This window comes from Salmo salar, chromosome 20, assembly GCF_965601325.2.
Source record: "Salmo salar chromosome 20, fSalSal1, whole genome shotgun sequence".
In the NCBI taxonomy this organism is placed as follows: domain Eukaryota; kingdom Metazoa; phylum Chordata; class Actinopteri; order Salmoniformes; family Salmonidae; genus Salmo; species Salmo salar.
Genome location: NC_138310.1, coordinates 16122464 through 16143190, shown reverse-complemented (window position 1 = coordinate 16143190; position 20727 = coordinate 16122464). Strand labels below are relative to the sequence as shown.

The following is a 20727-nucleotide window of genomic DNA, read 5'->3' as shown; positions in this document are numbered from 1 at the left end:
GAACTAAATAGTGTGTAATAATGACATCTAGGTTTGTGAACAGGTGATCAAAATTCAGGTGATTGTGATCTGGAGAGTGAGCTGCGTTCAGGGGATCTAGGTGTTTGAGAGTGTGAGCTGGAAAGTGGGATGTAAAGTGTGTTGCGTTCAGGGGATCTATGTGTTTGAGGGTGTGCGTTGGAAGCAGATGTTACACTGAGGGATGACTGCTCATAGAGATGATGTTGCAGCTGAACCCCTCTCGGCCACTTTCCTCGAAGTTTGGCATATTCTCTTTGTTTTCATATATCCACAGTCCCAGGTAGCCTACATTCAAAACAACACAATGTCACAAGGGAGTCTAACTTTGAATTATCAATGCCTGTGAATGTGTTCCATTCAGTGAATGTTGTCCTTTCAGAGACCCGCAGTCAGCATCTATATGATACTGGCTACTATTGTGATTTTAGGACCAACCGGGTGATAATATGTGGTGACTACTGCAGAGAATTGTGCTCCATTGACTAAACATTGTTTCTCTTTGATGTTAAAGGGATAGTTCACCCAAATTACAAATGACTACAGAGTAAGGAAACCAATATGTAATTTGGGTGAACTATCCCTTTAACAACAAAGTTACAAGTTAGTTATAACATTATTACCTGTGCTCCTGGTAAACGCGATACATCCTTTTCATAACACATTGAAAAATAACCTGCAACAGAGACACCATAGTTATGTATTCATTTCTTTATTTAATCATGCATGCCAGACATGATCCTATTCATATTGAAGAATACAGATGTGCATTTGCATTTGCATCCAAATACTCACTACTGTGAGGTCATTTAAAATCTCTCTCTCTCATATCAATTTTACAATGTATTTCTGTACATAATCAGTGGAAGAACTGCATGCATTAAAGGACACTAAATAAAGTGAGACTGCCGGAAGATAAGTCCCCTCAAGTAAAACTACAATATCAGCATTATTGCAGAAATGTGCTTGGACGCCTCTTTAGCATACGAGTATCCTACTCTCCAACAGATTGAGGGGAAACGAAAACCTCTTTGAATTATAACCATAATCTATGATTCACAAAACTGTATGATACAGTATAGGAAAATATTGAGAAAATACTGTACATTAGGTTTTGTTGGATCGCATTGGCAAAATTCTCGGTATTAGGCTACTGTCATATCTGTGTCCTCAGACATACAGTACCAGTCAAAAGTTTGGACACACCTACTCATTCTAGGTTACATATGGAATCATGTACAGTAGTAACCAAAAAAGTGTTAAACAAATCAAAATATATTTTATACTTTGGATTCTTCAAAGTAGCCACTCTTTCACTTGATGAAAGCTATGCACACTATTGGCATTCTCTCAACTAGCTTCATGAGGTTAATCACCCTTAATGCATTTCAATTAACAGGTGTGCCGTGTTAAAAGTTAATTTGTGGAATTTCTTTCCTTAATGTGTTTGTGCCAATCAGTTGTGTTGTGGCAAGGTAGGGGTGGTATACAGAAGATAACCCTATTTGGTAAAAGACCAAGTCCATTTTTTGGCAAGAACAGCTCAATCACCCGACCTCAAACCAATTGAGATGGTTTGAGATGAGTTGGACCGCAGAGAAGGAAAGGCAGCCAACAAATGCTCAGCATATGTTGGAACTCATTCAAGACTGTTGGAAAAGCATTCCAGGTGAAGCTGGTTGAGAGAATGCCAAGCGTGTGCAAAGCTGTCATCAAGGCAAAGGTTGGCTACTTGAAGAATCTAAAATATATTTTGATTTATTTAACACTTTTTTAGTTCCATATGTGTTATTTCATAGTTTTGATGTCTTCACTATTATTCTACAATGTAGAAAATAGTAAAAATGTACAAAAAAACCTTGTATGAGTAGGTGTGTCCAAACTTTTGACTGGTACAGTACATAGATCTCCCTTTTATTTTATGTATTAGTATATTGTACAACAGAGCAAACATTTACAGAGCATTTACACAGGATTTAGAAGTGCTATGGACATGTTTGTCCTTGCATGCCCCTTTCCATAAGGAAAACAAAAATATTTATTTTGTCCCCGTGAGGGCTAAGAGCCCATTCACTGAGGTTAATTAAAGGACCCAGGATCCAAACCAGTGCCTGGACAAAAAGCCAAAGGGGAACCAAACCTTCACATTATCGCTCTTCTATTGAAATGCAATGTTCCTTCAACGAGTGTGTTCAATGGTGTTGAGACATCTTTTAAACAGTTTGTTCACTTTTTATTAAAACTTTAGCTTATTTATTTACTTAACATTTTATAAAAGTGAACTATCCCGTGTATTGTGAGATAAAACCGCACCAACAACTAACAACACGAGAATCCAACATTGTGCAGTTTTTTCTTCTTCATGACTATATGCATCCTGCACCTGAAAGTTGTTGGATGTTCTTACACTAGTTTTGAACAAAAGCCCAAGCTCACCGGCCTATTCTTCACACTTTGTGATTTGTATTAAAGCTCATTGTTGGTTTTAGTTGGTTTTAACTTTGACTCCTGTGTCCACAAAAGGGGCGGGAGGGTTGGGTTTCATGGAACACAACTGAAGAGAGTGGTCATTTTACATTTCCTTACACAAAAGAAATATAGATCTAAGGTCCCATGAGAATTTGGGTTGAATGCATATGCACAGTGATTAGCGGAGGCCTGTCTGCTCAAGAGAGATTGGAATATTCCTTATTTTACAACACATTTCCTCCATCTGCTGAGTGTCACATCTACATCCTTACAAAATAAAGAAGCAGTTTAGGAAATGTGTGAAAATACCTATTCAATAGTATTGGACATTGATAAGGCAAATGAAACATTCAGACCAAGAGTGAAGATACACAGAGAGCAGCCAGTCCCCCCCTCTCCAAAAACAAACTATCAAAAGGCATAGAGTGCCAGTGCCACCTCCTAGGTCTATCTCCTAGGTCTATCTCCTAGGTCTATCTCATAGGTCTCGCACATGTTCTTAGCCATGAAATCAATGTTTTTCTCCAGTGTACGACAAAACGCTGTAACCACTTCAACTGCATTATCCCCACAGTTAAGAAATTCAGGAAAATAATACCATGGGTCCTTAATTGTGTAACTAGATTCGTGAGAAAATTTACAAACAATGAATGTGCAGATTTCATGTAGATGTTTTAATTACTGTGAATTTCAAATAGCCACTCCATGCTTGAAAGGCACCCTCAGTTTGGTAATGCTTTTAGCGGAGTATTGCTTTAAAATATCCAACTTACATTCAAAAATATATTTTTCTTTCTCTTTGACAGCTGCTCAATAACATACAATATAAACAAATGATTCAATACTTGAATTGTGATTGTGATGTACAATATAGTAATTAATCACATGATATATTAAGTAAACCATATAATACATCAGTGCTTATAGGTGACACCTTTTATACATGTTAAAAGCTTGTAATAATTCAATACTTTAAATTTGACAAAATAGCACTGAGAAGGTACAAATAGTCAGTTCGTATTTCAAACAGCCATTCAATTATTCATTGTAAGCAAAAAAATAGGTCAATATAAGCAATCAAAACAATTGCAATGTAATTCAATTAAAGTGATATAATATTGATCAAATATAAAACACAAACATATCTTATTTTTTGAGAACCTGTGATGTAAATGTTACTCATCTAGTTCCATCATTACAAACATGTTGTAACAGGTATTCCACACCAGTCAGATATTATGAGTTGAAATAAATTAAGGGATTTGAAAAACACTGGTTCTCTGCCATTGCTTTTTTACATTAACTTGAAAGGTGTCTCTACCTCTCATAAAATGCATACGATTCATAGAGCTGACTCTTTTGCAAATGTTTCAAATAACTCCATCTTGTGGAATTCAGTTACCAAACGATTCTCTTCTAGCCTACTCTTACATACAGTATTCTGTAGTTCTACAAATTTTGCTGACAATTTTCTGCCGGTTTCAGTTTACCATTCTAGGTGATTACATTGGTCAGTCTGGTGCTTCAATTTGAATAGAATAAATCATGAACGACTGCAAAAAAAGTAAGAAGGACGGATCCAATGATAGTTCATAGGCCAGTGTCTGTCTAGCTTTCCAGCCTTCTCATCTTGAAGCTCACTATTCAAACCGAACAGGAGATTAAAATGTCTGGCTACTTGAGACTGGTGTCAGACCCAAGCAACAGAATGCTGCTACCACAGAAATGAAAGGAACGGGTACTATTACCAGTCATGTTTGATGTTTGGTTGCTAAAAAGGCTACTTTAATCATTTTGATTTTGAAGTGTTGCAATTTCATAATGGGCATACTGCTTAGGATGAAGGACTCTCCAAATAGGGTCACATCTCCCTCTTGTGTCCAGTTCTGAGTTTTTCACTGAGAAAAGGCAATCTAAGGGAAGTACTTATAACATTGGAATGATGCTGGTGCTATCAAACAATCTGTTACATTAGAGGAATTGTTTTGGCTTTCCTTCACCCATTCCATTCACCTTGAAGGCATTAGTGTGCATGTATGATTATGTGTGTGTGCGTGTTTACTCCTCTACACTGTAGGCCACAGTGACAATAAGCCCACGTGACTGGGGATTGGGCAACGCAAGTAAATAGATAGACACTTACGATGAGTCTACATTTAACTAAATATTCCATCTTCCTTGTTACTGAGGCCATGTAGGTAATATATTTTAGTACCCTGGAACTCTGTTGGGTCAATGCTACCTGACTGCCAGTGTGCATGGATTTTAAATCAGGGACATGCATTATACATAATAGAGCCTTGTTATATCCATAAATTCAACCTGCATCACCAGTTTGGGGTGGCAGGTAGCCTAGTGGTTAGAGCGTTGGGCCAGTAACCAAAGGTTTGCTGGATTGAATCCCAGAGCTGACAAGGTAAAAAGCTGTCGTTCTGCCCCTGAACAAGGCAGTTAACCCACTGTTGCCCGGTAGGCTGTCATTGTAATTAAGAATTTGTTCTTAACTGACTTGCCTAGTTAAATAAAGGTTCAATTAAAAATAATAATGTTTGACTGGTCTCTGTGTGTTCTACTACAGTCCTTACTGCTGTAATCTAGTTCACCTGACCCTTCCTCCTAATGTTCAGATGGTCTGGTGGACCAAAGCTTCAAACATGGCCTTCATTAACCCAATAGAAAGATCAGGAAAAAGTCCTGACCCATAGCCATTGGCTTTATTTCTAATCAATCACCTCCCTCTGAACACCTCAGCTCTCCACAAGTTTTTTTTATTCGGAGCCACGACTATTTTTCAATACCACATAGGCCAGATTTGAGTTGTTGGCGTTTCAGGCTTATATGCAATACGTACAATTACCCTGGGGACTAGGTTACTACTGCTGCTACTGTTGTAGCATGCAGTTACAGTAGCATGCAGTGCTATGTCAGTGGTGGAAGCACAAAAGCAAAGAGTCATATCCATGGGTATGGGCAGTTTAAGAGCAAAGAGAAAATAAGGAGAACCTGAGGAAATTTGGCAATACTGACCTATAGTCATATATTGTCAGGTGGCCAAGTTGATCATTTTCTAAAGACTCTGACTAACCTGTTATTAGTAGAATTTGTTTTCTATACTTGTGTGAACTAGACTAGTGTTCTGTGACATGTGATGCATTAGTGTGTTGACTTGACCAAAAAAAATTGTAGACAGACACGGTACATAGCCTCCATTACCAAACACGCAATGAGAGTCAGCTTGAGGAGGAGGTAAGAACTACCCTAGCTTCATAGCACTTTGTTTAAGACTGGTAGGTTCCCTCCCCATGGACCTTGCTTTCCCCCCAGCCAGCCCTATGGTCTTGTATAACAGAATGTGCCCTGTCCCATTCCTGTTCCCTTCATAATTGTCACGTGTAGTTGTGTCTGCTGTTGAAGCTGCGGAATGCAGAGGGGGTGGTCAGCTTCCTCTTGGAGAGGCTGTCTGTCTTGGCGTCAGGCCGCGCCCCAGACTTGCTCCTCAGGAAGGGGTTCCTGGGTTCCCCCAGCACCCCATGGTCTGTACCCCTCTCCATCCTCTCACTGACCGACAGGCTTTTTCTGTGGGGAGGAGGGGCCAAGGATGGGTGGGAGGAGTCGTCTGAGGAGCAGCTGTTGGCTCGTTCCAGCCTGGAGAAGGGCGAGCAGAAGGGGGTCCCACTCACCCCTCCTAAGCCACCCCCTGTGCGACGGGGCTCGGGGGCAGGGGCCATGTCCTCTAGGTCTTCAGGCTCTGACTCTGTGTGGCTGAGCTCAGCCTCGCGCTCTGGGTGGGAGGAGCTCATTTCAGGGGGCTTGTCAAAAGGGAATGAGGTGGAGCCTCCGGGGGAGTTGCAACAGTCGTCGGTGGAGTAAGGGGCAGAGACACACCTGGTGTCTATGCAGTCGGTGATGCTGGTGTACTCAGCCGCTTTGACCTGAACCCCTGCCCCTAGGCCTCCATAACAGCCTCGCGGTGTGAACATGAGGCTGTGAGACTTGACCAGCTGAGGCTCTTCCAGGTAGCCCCCGCCGCCAGTGGACAGGTAGCGGCTGCTTTTGGAGCGCTCCAGCAGGCACGCTGATGCTGGAGGAGAGGGGTCAAGTTCCCAGAGCGGCACGGTGTTATCTGGGAGCAGGTTGGCGGAGCATAGTGACAGGTCTGCAGCCACGCTGTCCTCGAACACGGCCCCACCCTCAGAGTGTCTGTCGCCCAACCCGCTGCCTCCACCATAGTCCCTCCCGCTCGACAGCACCGCCTCCATAATCTCAGAGTGGAGCGAGGAGTCGGGCCGGAGGGGAGGGGCCATCCTCAGTGGGTCGAAGAAGACCTTGGCTGGCCCCTCCTCCTCGGATGCCGACACAAAGATGTCGACGCATGAAGAGGGGCGGTGCTGCTGGGAGACAGACAGCGTGGCCAGTGGGAGGGGCTTAGACTCCTTGGGGGCAGTGCACAAGGCCACCGACTGTGAACTATTGGCTCGTTGCAGGCTGAAGGAGCGCTCCTTGAAACGGTGAGCCTGGTCGGCCCCGGCTCGCTCGCGACCTCCGCCCACGTAGAAAGAGTGGCTGCGTGTGCGCATGGCCAGACTGGTGGGGGAGGGCGGCGAAATGGAGCCCTCTGCACCCTCATTGAGCCGGTAGGAGTTCCCCTCTTGGCTGTTGAAGCTGCTCTGGCGCAAAAAGTATGCTGCATCTGGGCATTCACCCTGACGCAGCACGTAGGCCGAGTCTGTGCAGTCAGAGGAGGTGCGAGAGCGGGCCTTGTTGACCTCGCCCCGCTCCACTCCCGTGACTCGCTCCAGAGCCACAGCGATCCGACCAATCAGCTCCTCCATCTGGGCCAGACGGATGTCCACGGTCTGTAGAGATGCCTTCATGAAATGTTCTCTCTCATTCACCTCCTCCAGACGCATAGCCATGTTCTCCACTCTGCAACAGACAGAGAAGAGAGAGAGAAAGAGAGAAGAGAGAGAGGGGAGGGGGAGGAAGAGACAAGTGAGGTGGAGAGAGAGGAGGGGGAGGGAGAGAGAGGAGGGGAGGAGAGAGAGAGAGGAGTGGGTGGGTGGGTGGGTGGGTGGGAGGGAGGGAGGGAGAGAGAAAGGAGGGGGAAGGAGGAGAAAAAGAAGGGGGAGGGAGAGAGAGAGAGGAGGGGGAAGGGGGGAGTGAGAGAGAGAGAGGAGGGGAGGGAGCGAGAGAAGAGAGAGGAAAAGAGAGAGGAGGGGGTGAAAGTGATTATATTGTCCATGACTGGAAATAATGGCAGCAAAGTAAGAGCCTACATCATGTGATGTACTTAAAGAAGAAGTTATTTTTTCTCGAACCAAATAAAAATGTTTGAAAGAAAAGTTTTTCAGAAACTTACCCCAACCAGCAAATCACTTCCTCATCCTCGTTGTGTAGTATGGGGGACGCAAAAAAAAAACATGAACAAAGGCTCCAAATACACCCAAATACATCATTTTAGAAACGGCAAAGCTCTCAGTACACTGATGCAAGTCTTTAGATTTTGTACTCATGAAATTGTGTCGTTCCGAACTTTATCCGCAACATTATATGACATTTTTTTTGCAACTCGAACAATACTTTGTCGTCCATTCTACAGGTAACTGCGAAAATAAAGGAAACACTTGAATAAATTAGGGCACAAAGTATATTGAAAGCATGCAGAGCTTCCACACAGAAAGTTCCAGCCACTTGTAGAATCTGTGCCAAGGCGCATTGAAGCTTTTCTGGCGGCTCGTGGTGGCCCAACACCCTATTAAGACACTTTATGTTGGTGTTTCCTTAATTTTGGCAGTTACCTGTAGCAGCAGGCTACACGGAGAATGGAACAGATGGATAGCGGAAACGACTCAAGTTGCACAAAACTGAATATTAAATTGTGGATAAAGTTCGTAATGACACAATTTTATGTATACAACATCTAAAGACCTGCATCACTGAGAGTTTCTAAAAGGACCTATTTGGGTGTTTTTGGAGCATTTGTTCATGTTTTTTTTCCGGGGCCCCCATACTATGAGGATGAGGAAGTGATTTGCTGACAAAAAGGAAGAGCCTACATCATGTGTTGTACTTAAGCATGACAGGATTGTGTTTGCTCATGTCCAACCTTTCTGACGTCACTCGGATCCTCTCGTCATTTGAGGAGTTGAAGCGGTCATCTTTCTCACGGAAGTACTCCTCAATGCACTGCTCCTCAAAGTCATGAACTTTCTTCAGCTCGTCTTCAGTGATGAAGAGCTCTGTGATGGAAGGATGATGAAAAGCAACATGGAAGGATTAGCGGAAACAAGGAAGGATGGATCAATCTATAGCTAGAGGACTCCTGAAATCTCAAGGAGTGATAAGTATAATTTTTGTCTTCATTTGTTGTTGTCTAGTACTGGCTTTTTGCTAGCTACCCAACTAACAATTCTAGGAAGAGATAATATTTTAATAATGTTACTCGTAATGTTCCCCTAAAGTCTGAGTGTCCAGTTTTCCATTAGTTAGGGGAACATTCTATCTATGTTAGCAAAAAACTTTTTTAGCATGTTTTGGCATTAGAATTAGGAGAATTTTCCATCAACGTACCACCAAACATATACAGAACATGGTTGTCATGTTTTCAGAATGTAAGATATTAATGTCCTAGACACGTTTCATGGTAACGTTGCAAGAACGTTCATGTGTCCAGTTTTCTGAGTGTTAGGAGACTATTCCATTAACGTCCCACCAACACATACACAGATCATGGTTGCCATGTTCTCTGAACATAAGTTATTAATGTTCCCGACACGTCTCATGGGAATGTTGCAGGAACATTTCTGTGTATCAGCTGTCAGGATGTCGCCTGATGTTTCTGCTGAGTTGTTCTGCAGAGTTATTCGAGGAAGACTCCACTTCACTCTCTCACCTGAGTATCTTACCTAGTTATTTTCAGAAGATCTCATTTAGCTCTTTTGTAAATTTCTGAACTTGGTGTGTGTTTTCTATGCCTGTTCGCTCTTCTCCCTTTAGGCTTTACAGACGCGCCCCACTCCTTGGTTGCAACAATTCTAATTTAGTGTACCCTGCGCACACAACCCATGTGGAATACCTGTTTCTGGCAGCATTTGGAACTGCCCATCTGTGGACAAGAACGCCCTTCAGTCCCTGAATCTCAGACTATTTTTGTAAATCTCTTCTTGAAGCTGCTGTGAAGTGGAAGAATATTTTCAGCAGCTGCTGGGTAGGTACCTTGACTTGTTTACAAGTAACTTTACTGCTAGCCAATGTTGAATAATTGCATGTTTTCTTAGCTAACTTAGCTAGCTAGCTGGCTAACGTTTGCTAGCTAGCTAGCAAGTTTGCTAGCTCAAGTTGACAAAAGCCATTTCGGTCTGCTCTAAATTCCTTGTAAATATCTTGCTGTGCGACCTAAAAAAAAATCACCCAGATAATAATTGTGATGATGCCATAGAGAATAAACTGAGCTCAGATTTGTGACCGTTAGGTTTTCACCTTTACTACAGAGAAAATGGCTTGTGTCTAGCAGTTGAAAAGATATGACCCATATTACCGGCGCACCGATTTTTATTTTGGATTGACGGGCCACATTTTACACAAAAACCATGTTGTGGGCCGTTAAACTACTCGCCAACCTTAGCCACTAAAGCCGATGCGAATGACCAGTGCACAGGTGTTGTATTGAGGTGTCTGCCGACCTAAGGTGCTTTCACTGGTCAGCTCTATCAGTGTTGCCGGCAGTAGCTAGTAACATGTCCAATTATTTTCCCAAGATTATATTTCAAGTAGGATAGCAGCCTACACAAGAAATACCTAATATTGGTAGCCATCTAGATTTCACCGTGACACAGTCTACTTCATAGGGAGAGCATGAACGGCAACAATACCAGGGACATAGTGTCCTGCTTAGCTGTCACAATCCTGTGACACAGGCGGTGTGATTCTGTCCACTAGGCTGTCAGCTCAATAAGCTCTGTCTCACTGCGGAATTAGAGGTTTATCCATATTGTTCCCGTCGTCAAATTTTGAGGTATTTTAACACCCTGGGTTGCTCCTGCTACTCTGTATCGTTCCATTTCTCCAAATGTCAAATTTAGAAGCTGCTGCTCTGTATCGTACCATTTCTCCAACAGTCAAATTTCGATGTTGCTGCTCTATATCATTCCATTTCTCCAAATGTCAAATTTCGAAGTTAAGGGTTAAGTTCAGGCACTCATTCTGAATGGTTAAAGGGATATTTCGGGTTTTCAGCATGTTAGACCTAATTTTCCACGTACTTTTAGTGTTGAAGCATCATCCAGACAGGTGTTTTGGTCAGAGTTCCATTCCTGACATTTCTTTGACTGGCTTAATTGCTTGCATGAGCCATATAGTGGTAGTGGCCAGACTCACAAAAACAAGTGCTTCAAAACGTCCGCACAAGAAACTTTAGAGCCATCTCATGTATTTGTGGGCTATACACGCATGTCAATATCAAAACACTTGGCTATTTCCACTATTACGAGCATTAATGTGTATAACTCAAACTGTGTTTACTTCCTGTTTGGCCTTGTCTTGGAACTAATTTCTACGTCACTACTACATCCGTGTAGACCAGCAACCAGCAGCAGCTCCCAGAAAGAGAGTCATAGGGAACTGGTGGTGTAAATGTGAAAATGTTTAGAAAAATGCAAGGCAATTCTGACTGAAATTGAGTGTCTGTGCTGTTCCGATGGGACTTGATAATGTCAACACTTGAAGAACTAAATTTGTCTGGAAAAGACACTGATGATGTCGGTCACAGCACAACAGTCTGTGAACGATCATGCAGATTTCCCAGCCCTTATCAACCCAGGAGTAACGTTTTTCCATGTCCCTAGATCAACTGAAAAAAAGCCTGAGAAATCTCAGGAATGTAACTTCGACCAAATCAACTGCGTGGATGATGCTTTAACAATAAAAGTAAGTGGAAAATTAGGTCTAGCGTGCAACAAATCCTTTAAGCTAGGGGTTAAGGTTAAAATAAAAAAAACACTTTCCACCTCTGGGATCGAACACCAAACTTTCAGATTGAGTCACGGGTGTCACGTTTGTCGTATGCTGAAGGAGACCAAGGCGCAGCGTGTGTATCATCCACATTTTATTATAACTGTGAAACTATGCAAGACATACAAATAAACTAATAAACAAAAATGTAAACTAGACAAAACCCCCTGTCACGCCCTGACCTACTCTACCATAGAAAATAAAAGCTTTGGTCAGGACGTGACAGTACCCCCCCAAAGGTGCGGACTTTGAACGCAAAAACTGAAACAAAAAAAAAACAGGGAGGGTTAGGGTCGGTGTCTAATGTCGGTGGGGCTCTGGTGCAGGACGAAGAACCCTCTCATCCTGCTTATCCGCCAGCATAGGAGGCGGCTCCGGTTCAGGGCGTAGACCCCGCTCCGCCAGCTGATCCCTCCGCTTTTGTGTCACCGGACCGTGGATCATCGCCGGAGGCTCTGGACTGCAGACCGCCACTGGAGACTCCGGACTGTGGACTGCCGCTGGAGACTCCGGACTGCGGACCGCCGTTGAAGACTCCGGACTGCGGACCGCCGCTGAAGACTCCGGACTGGGGGACATCGCTGGACTGGGAAGGCGCACTGGAGGCCTGATGCGTGGGGCTGGCACAGGTGGCGCCAGACTAGTAACACACCCCTCAGGGCAAGTGCGAGGAGCAGGCACAGGGCGTACCAGGCTGGATAGACTCACTGGAGGCCGGGTGTGTGGGGCAGGTACAGGATATACTGGGCCGTGGAGGCGCACCGGAGGTCTCGAGCGTAGAGCTGGCACAATCCGTCCTGGCTGGATGCTTACTTTCACCCGGCAAATGCGGGGCGCTGGCACAGGACGCACTGTGCTGTGAATGCTCACTGGCGACACAGTGCGCAGAGCCGGTGCAGGATATCCTGGACCGGGGAGGCGTACTGGAGACCAGGAGCGCTGAGCTGGCACCACCCTTCCTGGCTGAATGCTCACTCTAGCCCGGCAAATGCGGGGCGCTGGCAACGAGCGCACCGGGCTGTGAATGCGCACTGGAGATACAGTGCGCATCACTGCATAACACGGTGCTCGACTGGTCACATGCTCCCCACGGTAAGCACGGGCAGTTGGCTCAGGTCTGAACCCTGACTCTGCCAATCTCCCCGTGTGCCCCCCCCCCCCCCCCCATTTTTGGGGGGGCTGCCTCGTGCTTGCCTTGATGGTATAAAGCCTCGTAATATTGCCGTTCTGCTCTCGCTGCTTCAATCTCCTCCTTTGGACGGCGATACTCCCCGGGCCATCCAGGATTTCCTCCCAGGTCCAGTCCTCCTGACCACGCTGCTTGGGCCGTTGGTGGTGGGAGATTCTGTCACGTTTGTCGTATGATCAAGGCGCAGCGTGTGTATCGTTCCACATTTTATTATAACTGTGAAACTATGCAAGACATACTAATAAACAAAAACAACAAACCGTGATGAAGAGGTGCAACATACACTAACTCAAAATAATCTCCCACAAAACCTAGTGGGAAAAACAACAACTTAAATATGATCCCCAATTAGAGACAACGATGACCAGCTGCCTCTAATTGGAGATCATCCCAAAAAACAACAACATAAAAATACAGAAACTAGAACCACACAACATAGAAAATGTTAACTAGACAAAACCCCGTCACGCTCTGACCTACTCTACCATAGAAAATAAAAGCTTTCTATGGTCAGGACGTGACAACGGGATTACGCCCACCCGTCCTCCTTATCCACAACATTTTAGCAAAACCCAAGCCTACTTGATGGTAATAGCGCTCACTGTTGCAACTAACTGCCGATTTTGAAGGCATTTTCTGACATCCTTAGGATAGACGTCCAATTTCGAAGTGTATTATCTCTCTGCTCAGCTGCTGGACATACTGTACGTCCATATAACCGCTCAACAACATTGTGCCATAATGTTACAGTATAATCTTAACCTGTTCACGTTACCAGTAGTTTGCAAACATTTGGTGTCACAGAAAGAAAGAAAAATGTTGTGAGTCTTGTAAAATAATCTGTGGTATTGTGTAGGCTATAGCAATGTTTTATTAGTTAGCTAGGGTTTGAAGTGGGTGTATCTAGCTATCATATTTGTATTTGTTCAATGCCTCAATTGATTTCATAAACTATGTTGGATATATGGCTGTACAGATTCCTGGTTCGAGTACACTCAAGATGATGAACCGTGAAGATGGGACAAAGTGCATGACAAAGTGACCCAGAGGAAGCCAGCTGTTCTCATCCCCTGCAATGACCGATTCTTCCAAGAGCTCACTGTGCTCAAGAAAGCGAAGGTAACCTGCCTAAATGATTACCGCCCCATAGCACTCATGTCAGTAGACATGAAGTGCTTTGAAAGGCTGGTCATGACTCACATCAACACCATCATGCCAGAAACCCTTGTCCCACTCCAATTCGCATACCGCCCCAACAGATCCACAGATGACGCAATCTCAATCGAACTCCACACTGCCCTTTCCCACCTGGACAAAAGGAACACCCATATGAGAATGCTGTTCATTGACTACAGCTCAGCATTCAACACCATAGTGCCCACAAAGCTCAACACTAAGCTAAGGACCCTGGGACTAAACACCTCCCTCTACAACTGGATCCTGGACTTCACATCTGTCACGCTGATCCTGGCCCCGTTCATGCTTAGTCCACTAATGTACTCCCTGTTCACCCACGACTGGGTGTCCAAGCACAACTCTAACACCATCTTTAAGTTTGCTGATGACACAACCGTTGTAGGCCTGATCACCGACAACGATGACACAGCCTATAGGGATGAGGTCAGAGACCTGGCAGTGTGGTGCTAGGACAACAACCTCTCTTTCAATGTGAGCAAGGAGCTGATCATGGGCTATAGGAAAAAAAGGGCCAAACAGGACCCTATTAACATCGACAGGACTGAAGTGGAGCAGGTTGAGAGTTTCAAGTTCCTTGGTGTCCACATCACCAACAAACTATCATGGTCCAAACACACCAACACAGTTGTGAAGAGGGCACAACAACACCTTCTCCTCCTCAGGGGAGAGCATCCTGACCGGTTGCATCACCGCCTGGTATGGCAACTGCTCGGCATCTGACCTTAAGGTGCTACTGAGGGTAATGCGTACGGTCCAGTACATCACTGGGGCCAAGCTTCCTGACATCCAAGACCTATATACAAGGCGGCGTCAGAGGAAGGCCCAAGACTGTTCTCCCTGCTACCGCACGGCAAGCAGAACCGGAGCGCCAATTCTAGGACCAAAAGGCTCCTTAACCTCTTGACGGTCGCCTAGGATAGGGGGCACTACAGCGATTTTTGAAAAAAATTCGTGCCCATTTTAAACGGCCTCCTACTCAAACTCAGAAGCTAGGATATGCATATAATTAATACTTGTGGATAGAAAACACCCTAAAGTTTCTAAAAATGTTTGAATGGTGTCTGTGAGTATAACAGAACTCATATGGCAGTCAAAACCCCGAGACCGATCGTAACAGGATGTGGAATTCTGAATTGCGGACTCAACTTCATCACTTTGCCTATTAATCACACCGTGAGCAATGGTTCATTGAGCACTTCCTATTGCTTCCACTAGATGTCCCCAGTCTTTACAAAGTGGTTTGAGTCTCCTACTGTGAAAACTGACTGAATGAGACGCTGTGGAAAGTGGTCACATGAGGAGGGCCATCACCATTATGACGCCGGCGCCCCTGGCTATCCTCCTCTTTCGAAACGTTTTGAAAGACAATGCAATCGTCCCCCTTGAATATTATTGGAGCTCTGGTTGAAAAAGGCCCTAAAGATTTATGTTATACAATGTTTGACATGTTTGAACGAACTTAACCTGTTAGGGCTAGGGGGCAGTATTTACACGGCCGGATAAAAAACGTACCCGATTTAATCTGGTTACTACTCCTGCCCAGTAACTAGAATATGCATATAATTATTGGCTTTGGATAGAAAACACCCTAAAGTTTCTAAAACTGTTTGAATGGTGTCTGTGAGTATAACAGAACTCAAATGCCAGGCCAAAACCTGAGAAGATTCCATGCAGGAAGTGGCCTGTCTGAGAAGTTGTGTTTCATCTTGGCTCTTTTTATTGAAGACTGAGGATCTTTGCTCTAACGTGACACTTCCTACGGCTCCCATAGGCTCTCAGAGCCCGGGAAAAAGCTGAACGATATCGAGGCAGGCTCTGGCTGAAACACATTATCGCTTTTGGCAAGTGGCCGATCAGAGTACTATGGGCTTAGGCGCGTGCCCGAGTCGACCGAATGCTTTATTTTCTTTCGTCTGTTTACCTAAAGGCAGATTCCTGGTCGGAATATTATCGCTTTTTTATGAAAAAAATTGCATAAAAATTGATTTTAAACAGCGGTTGACATGCTTCGAAGTACGGTAATGGAATATTTAGAATTTTTTTGTCACGAATTGCGCCATGCTCGTCACCCTTATTTACCCTTTCGGATAGTGTCTTGAACGCACAAACAAAACGCCGCTGTTTGGATATAACTATGGATTATTTTGAACCAAACCAACATTTGTTATTGAAGTAGAAGTCCTGGGAGTGCATTCTGACGAAGACAGCAAAGGTAATAACATTTTTCTTATAGTACATCTGACTTTGGTGAGTGCTAAATTTGCTGGGTGTCTAAATAGCTAGCCCTGTGATGCCGGGCTATCTACTGAGAATATTGCAAAATGTGCTTTCACCGAAAAGCTATTTTAAAATCGGACATATCGAGTGCATAGAGGAGTTCTGTATCTATAATTCTTAAAATAATTGTTATGCTTTTTGTGAACGTTTATCGTGAGTAATTTAGTAAATTCACCGGCAGGGTTCGGTGGGAATGCTAGTCACATGCTAGTCACATGCTAATGTAAAAAGCTGGTTTTTGATATAAATATGAACTTGATTGAACAAAACATGCATGTATTGTATAACATAATGTCCTAGGGTTGTCATCTGATGAAGATCATCAAAGGTTAGTGCTGCATTTAGCTGTGGTTTGGGTTTATGTGACATTATATGCTAGCTTGAAAAATGGGTGACTGATTATTTCTGGCTGGTACTCTGCTGACATAATCTAATGTTTTGCTTTCGTTGTAAAGCCTTTTTGAAATCGGACAGTGTGGTTAGATTAACGAGAGTCTTGTCTTTAAAATGGTGTAAAATAGTCATATGTTTGAAAAATTGAAGTTTTTGCATTTTTTAGGTTTTTGAATAACGCGCCACGGGATTACACTGGCTGTTACGTAGGTGGGACGATTTGGTGCCACCTACCCTAGAGAGGTTAATAAATAAAAAATGCATTTTCTTGAGAGAGAAGTCCCGCGGCCGACGGTACTTTTGGAGCAGCCTTCAGAACGCACTAACAACAACAAGCTAATGGAACATAAAGGATGAACTTTTTCGAACTAAAATACATTTGTCGTGGACCTGGGATTCCTGGAAGTGCCTAAGGATGAAGATAATCAAAGGTAAGGGATTATTGACAATAGTATACAAGAGTAGATTTGATATGCGATTGTTCCAAGATGGCGCTGACCTGTAACGGTAGCCTATTTTTCTGAGAATCGCATCCCCTTTTATCGCAAAGTGTGATTACCCAGTAAAGTTATTTTTAAATCTGGCATTACAGGTGCTTTCAAGAGATATTCATCTATAAATCTTAGAATGACAATATGACATTTTAAAAATGTTTTCGAATAGTAATTTAGTAAATTGTAGCGCTGTTTCACCGGATGCATTTAAGGGAAAATAGTTAGTCAACGTCACGCGCCGATGTAAAATGCTGTTTTTATATATAAATATGAACTTTATTGAACAAAATAATGCATGTATTGTGTAACATGATGTCCTAGGAGTGTCATCTGATGAAGATTGTCAAAGGTTAGTTCTGCATTTAGCTGTTTTTTGGTTATTTGTGATGCATGTGGTTGGTCGGAAAATGGCTATGTGGCTACTTTGACGATATACTCCTCTAACATAATCTAATGTTTTGCTTTTGCTGTAAAGCCTTTTTGAAATCGGACAACGTGGTTCGATTCAGGAGAGGTGTATCTATAAAACGATATAACATAGTCCTATATTTGAAAAAATATATATATTACATTTTGTTATGCTAATGGCGATAGGATTTTTCGCTGGATGTCGAGCCCGACCAGGGGTTAACAGCTTTTACCACAAGCCATAAGACTGCTGAACAACTAATCAAATGGCCACCCAGACTATTTACATTGACCCCCCCCCCCCGTTTTTACACTGCTGCTACTCGCTGTTCATCATCACTGTACAAATTAGCTAGACAAATCTGTACCCTTGCACATTGACTTGTACCCCCGTATATAGCCTCGTTTGTCACGGCTGTCGTAGGAAGAAGCGGACCAAAGTGCAGCGTGTGTGTCGTTCCACATTTTATTTATGCTATGAAACTATGCAATACATAAATAAACTGAATGACAAAAACCAACAAACCGTGACGCAGAGGTGAAACATTCACAACTCAAAATTATTCTCCCACAAACCCAGGTGGAAAAAACCCTACTTAAGTATGATCTCCAATTAGAGACAACGAGGACCAGCTGCCTCTAATTGGAGAACTTCCAAAACAAAACCAACATAGAAATACAAAACTAGAACATGAACATAGAAATACAAAACATAGAAAAACACCCCTTGTCACGCCCTGACCTACTCTACCATAGAAAATAACATCTTACTATGGTCAAGACGTGACATTGTTACTGTTATGTACATTTCTTGTGTTACTTTTTGATTGATTTGATTTTTTTACTTTACTTTATTTGGTAAATATTTTATTAACTCTATTTATTGAACTGCATTGTTGGTTAAGGGATTGTAGGTAAGCATTTCACGGTAAGGTTGTATTTGGCGCATGTGACAAATACAATTTGATTTGATTTTAGATAATTGTATATGTGGGATACAGAAATGAGGTAGTCATTGATATTAAACACTTATTGCACAGAGAGAGTTAATGCAACTTGTCAGCAACAGGTGTGGCTGAAATATCCAAATCCACTAATTTGAAGGGGTGTCCACATACTTTTGTATATGTAGTGTATCTCTGACACTTTGATAATACCTTTTGATGATGCAGTGGTGGCAAAACATGGTTATAACATCTACAGAAAATACATAAATGCCAATGTGGGCGGTTTTGGGGTCTATATTCAGAGGCACATTCCTGTTAACCCTTTGACGCATCATTCTACAGTGGTCCCTGCAGCGAACACTCAAACCGGTGTAATTAGAACATCCAGTTTCGATTGACGTGTTTTTGTCACAGAAACATTTTGCACAAACACAGTCCTTACAACGTTATGTCCTGAATGTGACCAGTTTATTTTTGGATGCAATTTTCAGACATTCACAGAAGTGGCGACAGCATAACACAATCATCCAAACCAGAAAATGTAGGCTACAACAGTCCTAGTGCTAACTGAGGAAAGATTGACGTAACAGAAGCAGCCATATTTAGCTAACTCTCGGCTGACAGAAACCATAATATGAATTAGCTAATAGAAAGGACTATTTACAATTCATCACATCAATGGTGTGCTCACCATTGATCCAAATAATTGAGTAAAACACTTTCTAAAAATCGAAAGAAGTCCGAAGACGGGTAGTTTGTGCGCACCGCCAAGTATAGTTTTTTTCAGGTCAACCAAAGATAGGAAGAGGAGATGAGTTTGGTCTGTTTGCAGCATGTTGAAGGGGGAGTGTCATCTACGATCATTCACTTTCCTTCATTCACTTCTGGAAGTTTACTCGAAAGATGAGTGAACCATCCCTCACCTCATTTTGTTACTACATCTTAATGAAATTCTGACAGACTTTTACGTGACACCCAGAATGCATTGTATAACGCCAACAAACATGGCGCCACACATAAATATTTTAGCATTAGCTCTAGAGGTCGACCGATTAATCGGAATGGCCGATTAATTAGGGCCGATTTCAAGTTTTCACAACAATCGGTAATTGGTATTTTTGGCCACCGATTTGCCAATTTAAAAAAAATATTATTATTATTATATATTTTTTTATACACCTTTATTTAACTAGGCAAGTCAGAATAAGAACACATTCTTATTTTCAATGACGGCCTAGGAACGGGGGTTAACTGCCTTGTTCAGGGGGGATTCGGGGATTCGTTTTAGCAACCTTCTGGTAACTAGTCCAACGCTCTAACCACCTGCCCTACATTGCACTCCACGAGGAGCCTGCATGGCAGGCTGACTGCCTGTTATACGAGGGCAGCAAGAAGCCAAGGTAAGTTGCTAGCTAGCATTAAACTTATCTTATAAAAAACTATCAATCTTAACATAATCACTAGTTAACTACACATGGTTGATGATATTACTAGTTTATCTAACGTGTCCTGCGTTGCATATAATCGATGCGGTGCCTGTTAATTTCTCATCGAATCACAGCCTACTTCGACAAATGGGTGATGATTTAACAAGCGCATTTGCGAAAAAAGCAGTCATTGCACCAATGTACCTAACCATAAACATCAATGCCTTTCTTTAAAATCAATACACAAGTATATATTTTTAAACCTGCCTATTTAGTTAATATTGCCTGCTAACATGAAATTGTGTCACTGCTCTTGCGTTCATTGCCTGGCTCGTTGCGAACTAATTTGACAGAATTTTACGTAATTATGACATACCATTGATGGTTGTGCAATGTAACAGGAATATTTAGACTTAGGGATGCCACCTGTTAGATAAAAATACGGACCGGTTCCGTATTTCACTGAAAGAAATAACTTTTGTTTTCGAGATGATAGTTTCCGGATTCGACCATATTAATGACCAATAGGCTCGTATTTCTGTGTGCTTATTATATTATAATTAAGTCTGTGATTTGATAGAGCAGTCTGACTGAGCGGTGGTAGGCAGCAGCAGGCTCGTAAGCATTCATTCAAACAGCACTTTCGTACGTTTTGCCAGCAGCTCTTCGCAATGCATTGCGCTGTTTATGACTTCAAGCCTGTCAACTCCCAAGATTAGGCTGGTGTAACCGATGTGAAATGGCTAGCTAGTTAGCGGGTGCGCGCTAATAGCGTTTCAAACGTCACTCGCTCTGAGACTTGGAGTAGTTGTTCCCCTTGCTCTGCATGGGTAACGCTGCTTCGAGGGTGGCTGTTGTCGATGTGTTCCTGGTTCGAGCCCAGGTAGGAGCGAGGAGAG

The 20727-nt window shown here is 43.1% G+C and overlaps 1 protein-coding gene across 2 annotated transcripts in view; it reads right to left on the bottom strand.

Annotated features, from left to right (window-relative positions):
* Positions 1-714: 714 nt before the first annotated feature.
* The window catches only part of trpm3 (transient receptor potential cation channel, subfamily M, member 3), a 254242-nt gene continuing 234229 nt past the window's right edge, over positions 715-20727 (bottom strand). For both annotated transcript variants that reach the window (XM_045703003.2, XM_014160648.3), the window contains exons 24-25: positions 8594-8726; positions 715-7413 (exon numbers count right to left, since the gene is read on the bottom strand). In XM_045703003.2, the coding sequence (XP_045558959.2) occupies positions 5874-7413; positions 8594-8726 (1673 nt within the window). In that variant the 3' untranslated portion in view covers positions 715-5873. The remainder of the gene's footprint in view (positions 7414-8593; positions 8727-20727) is intronic.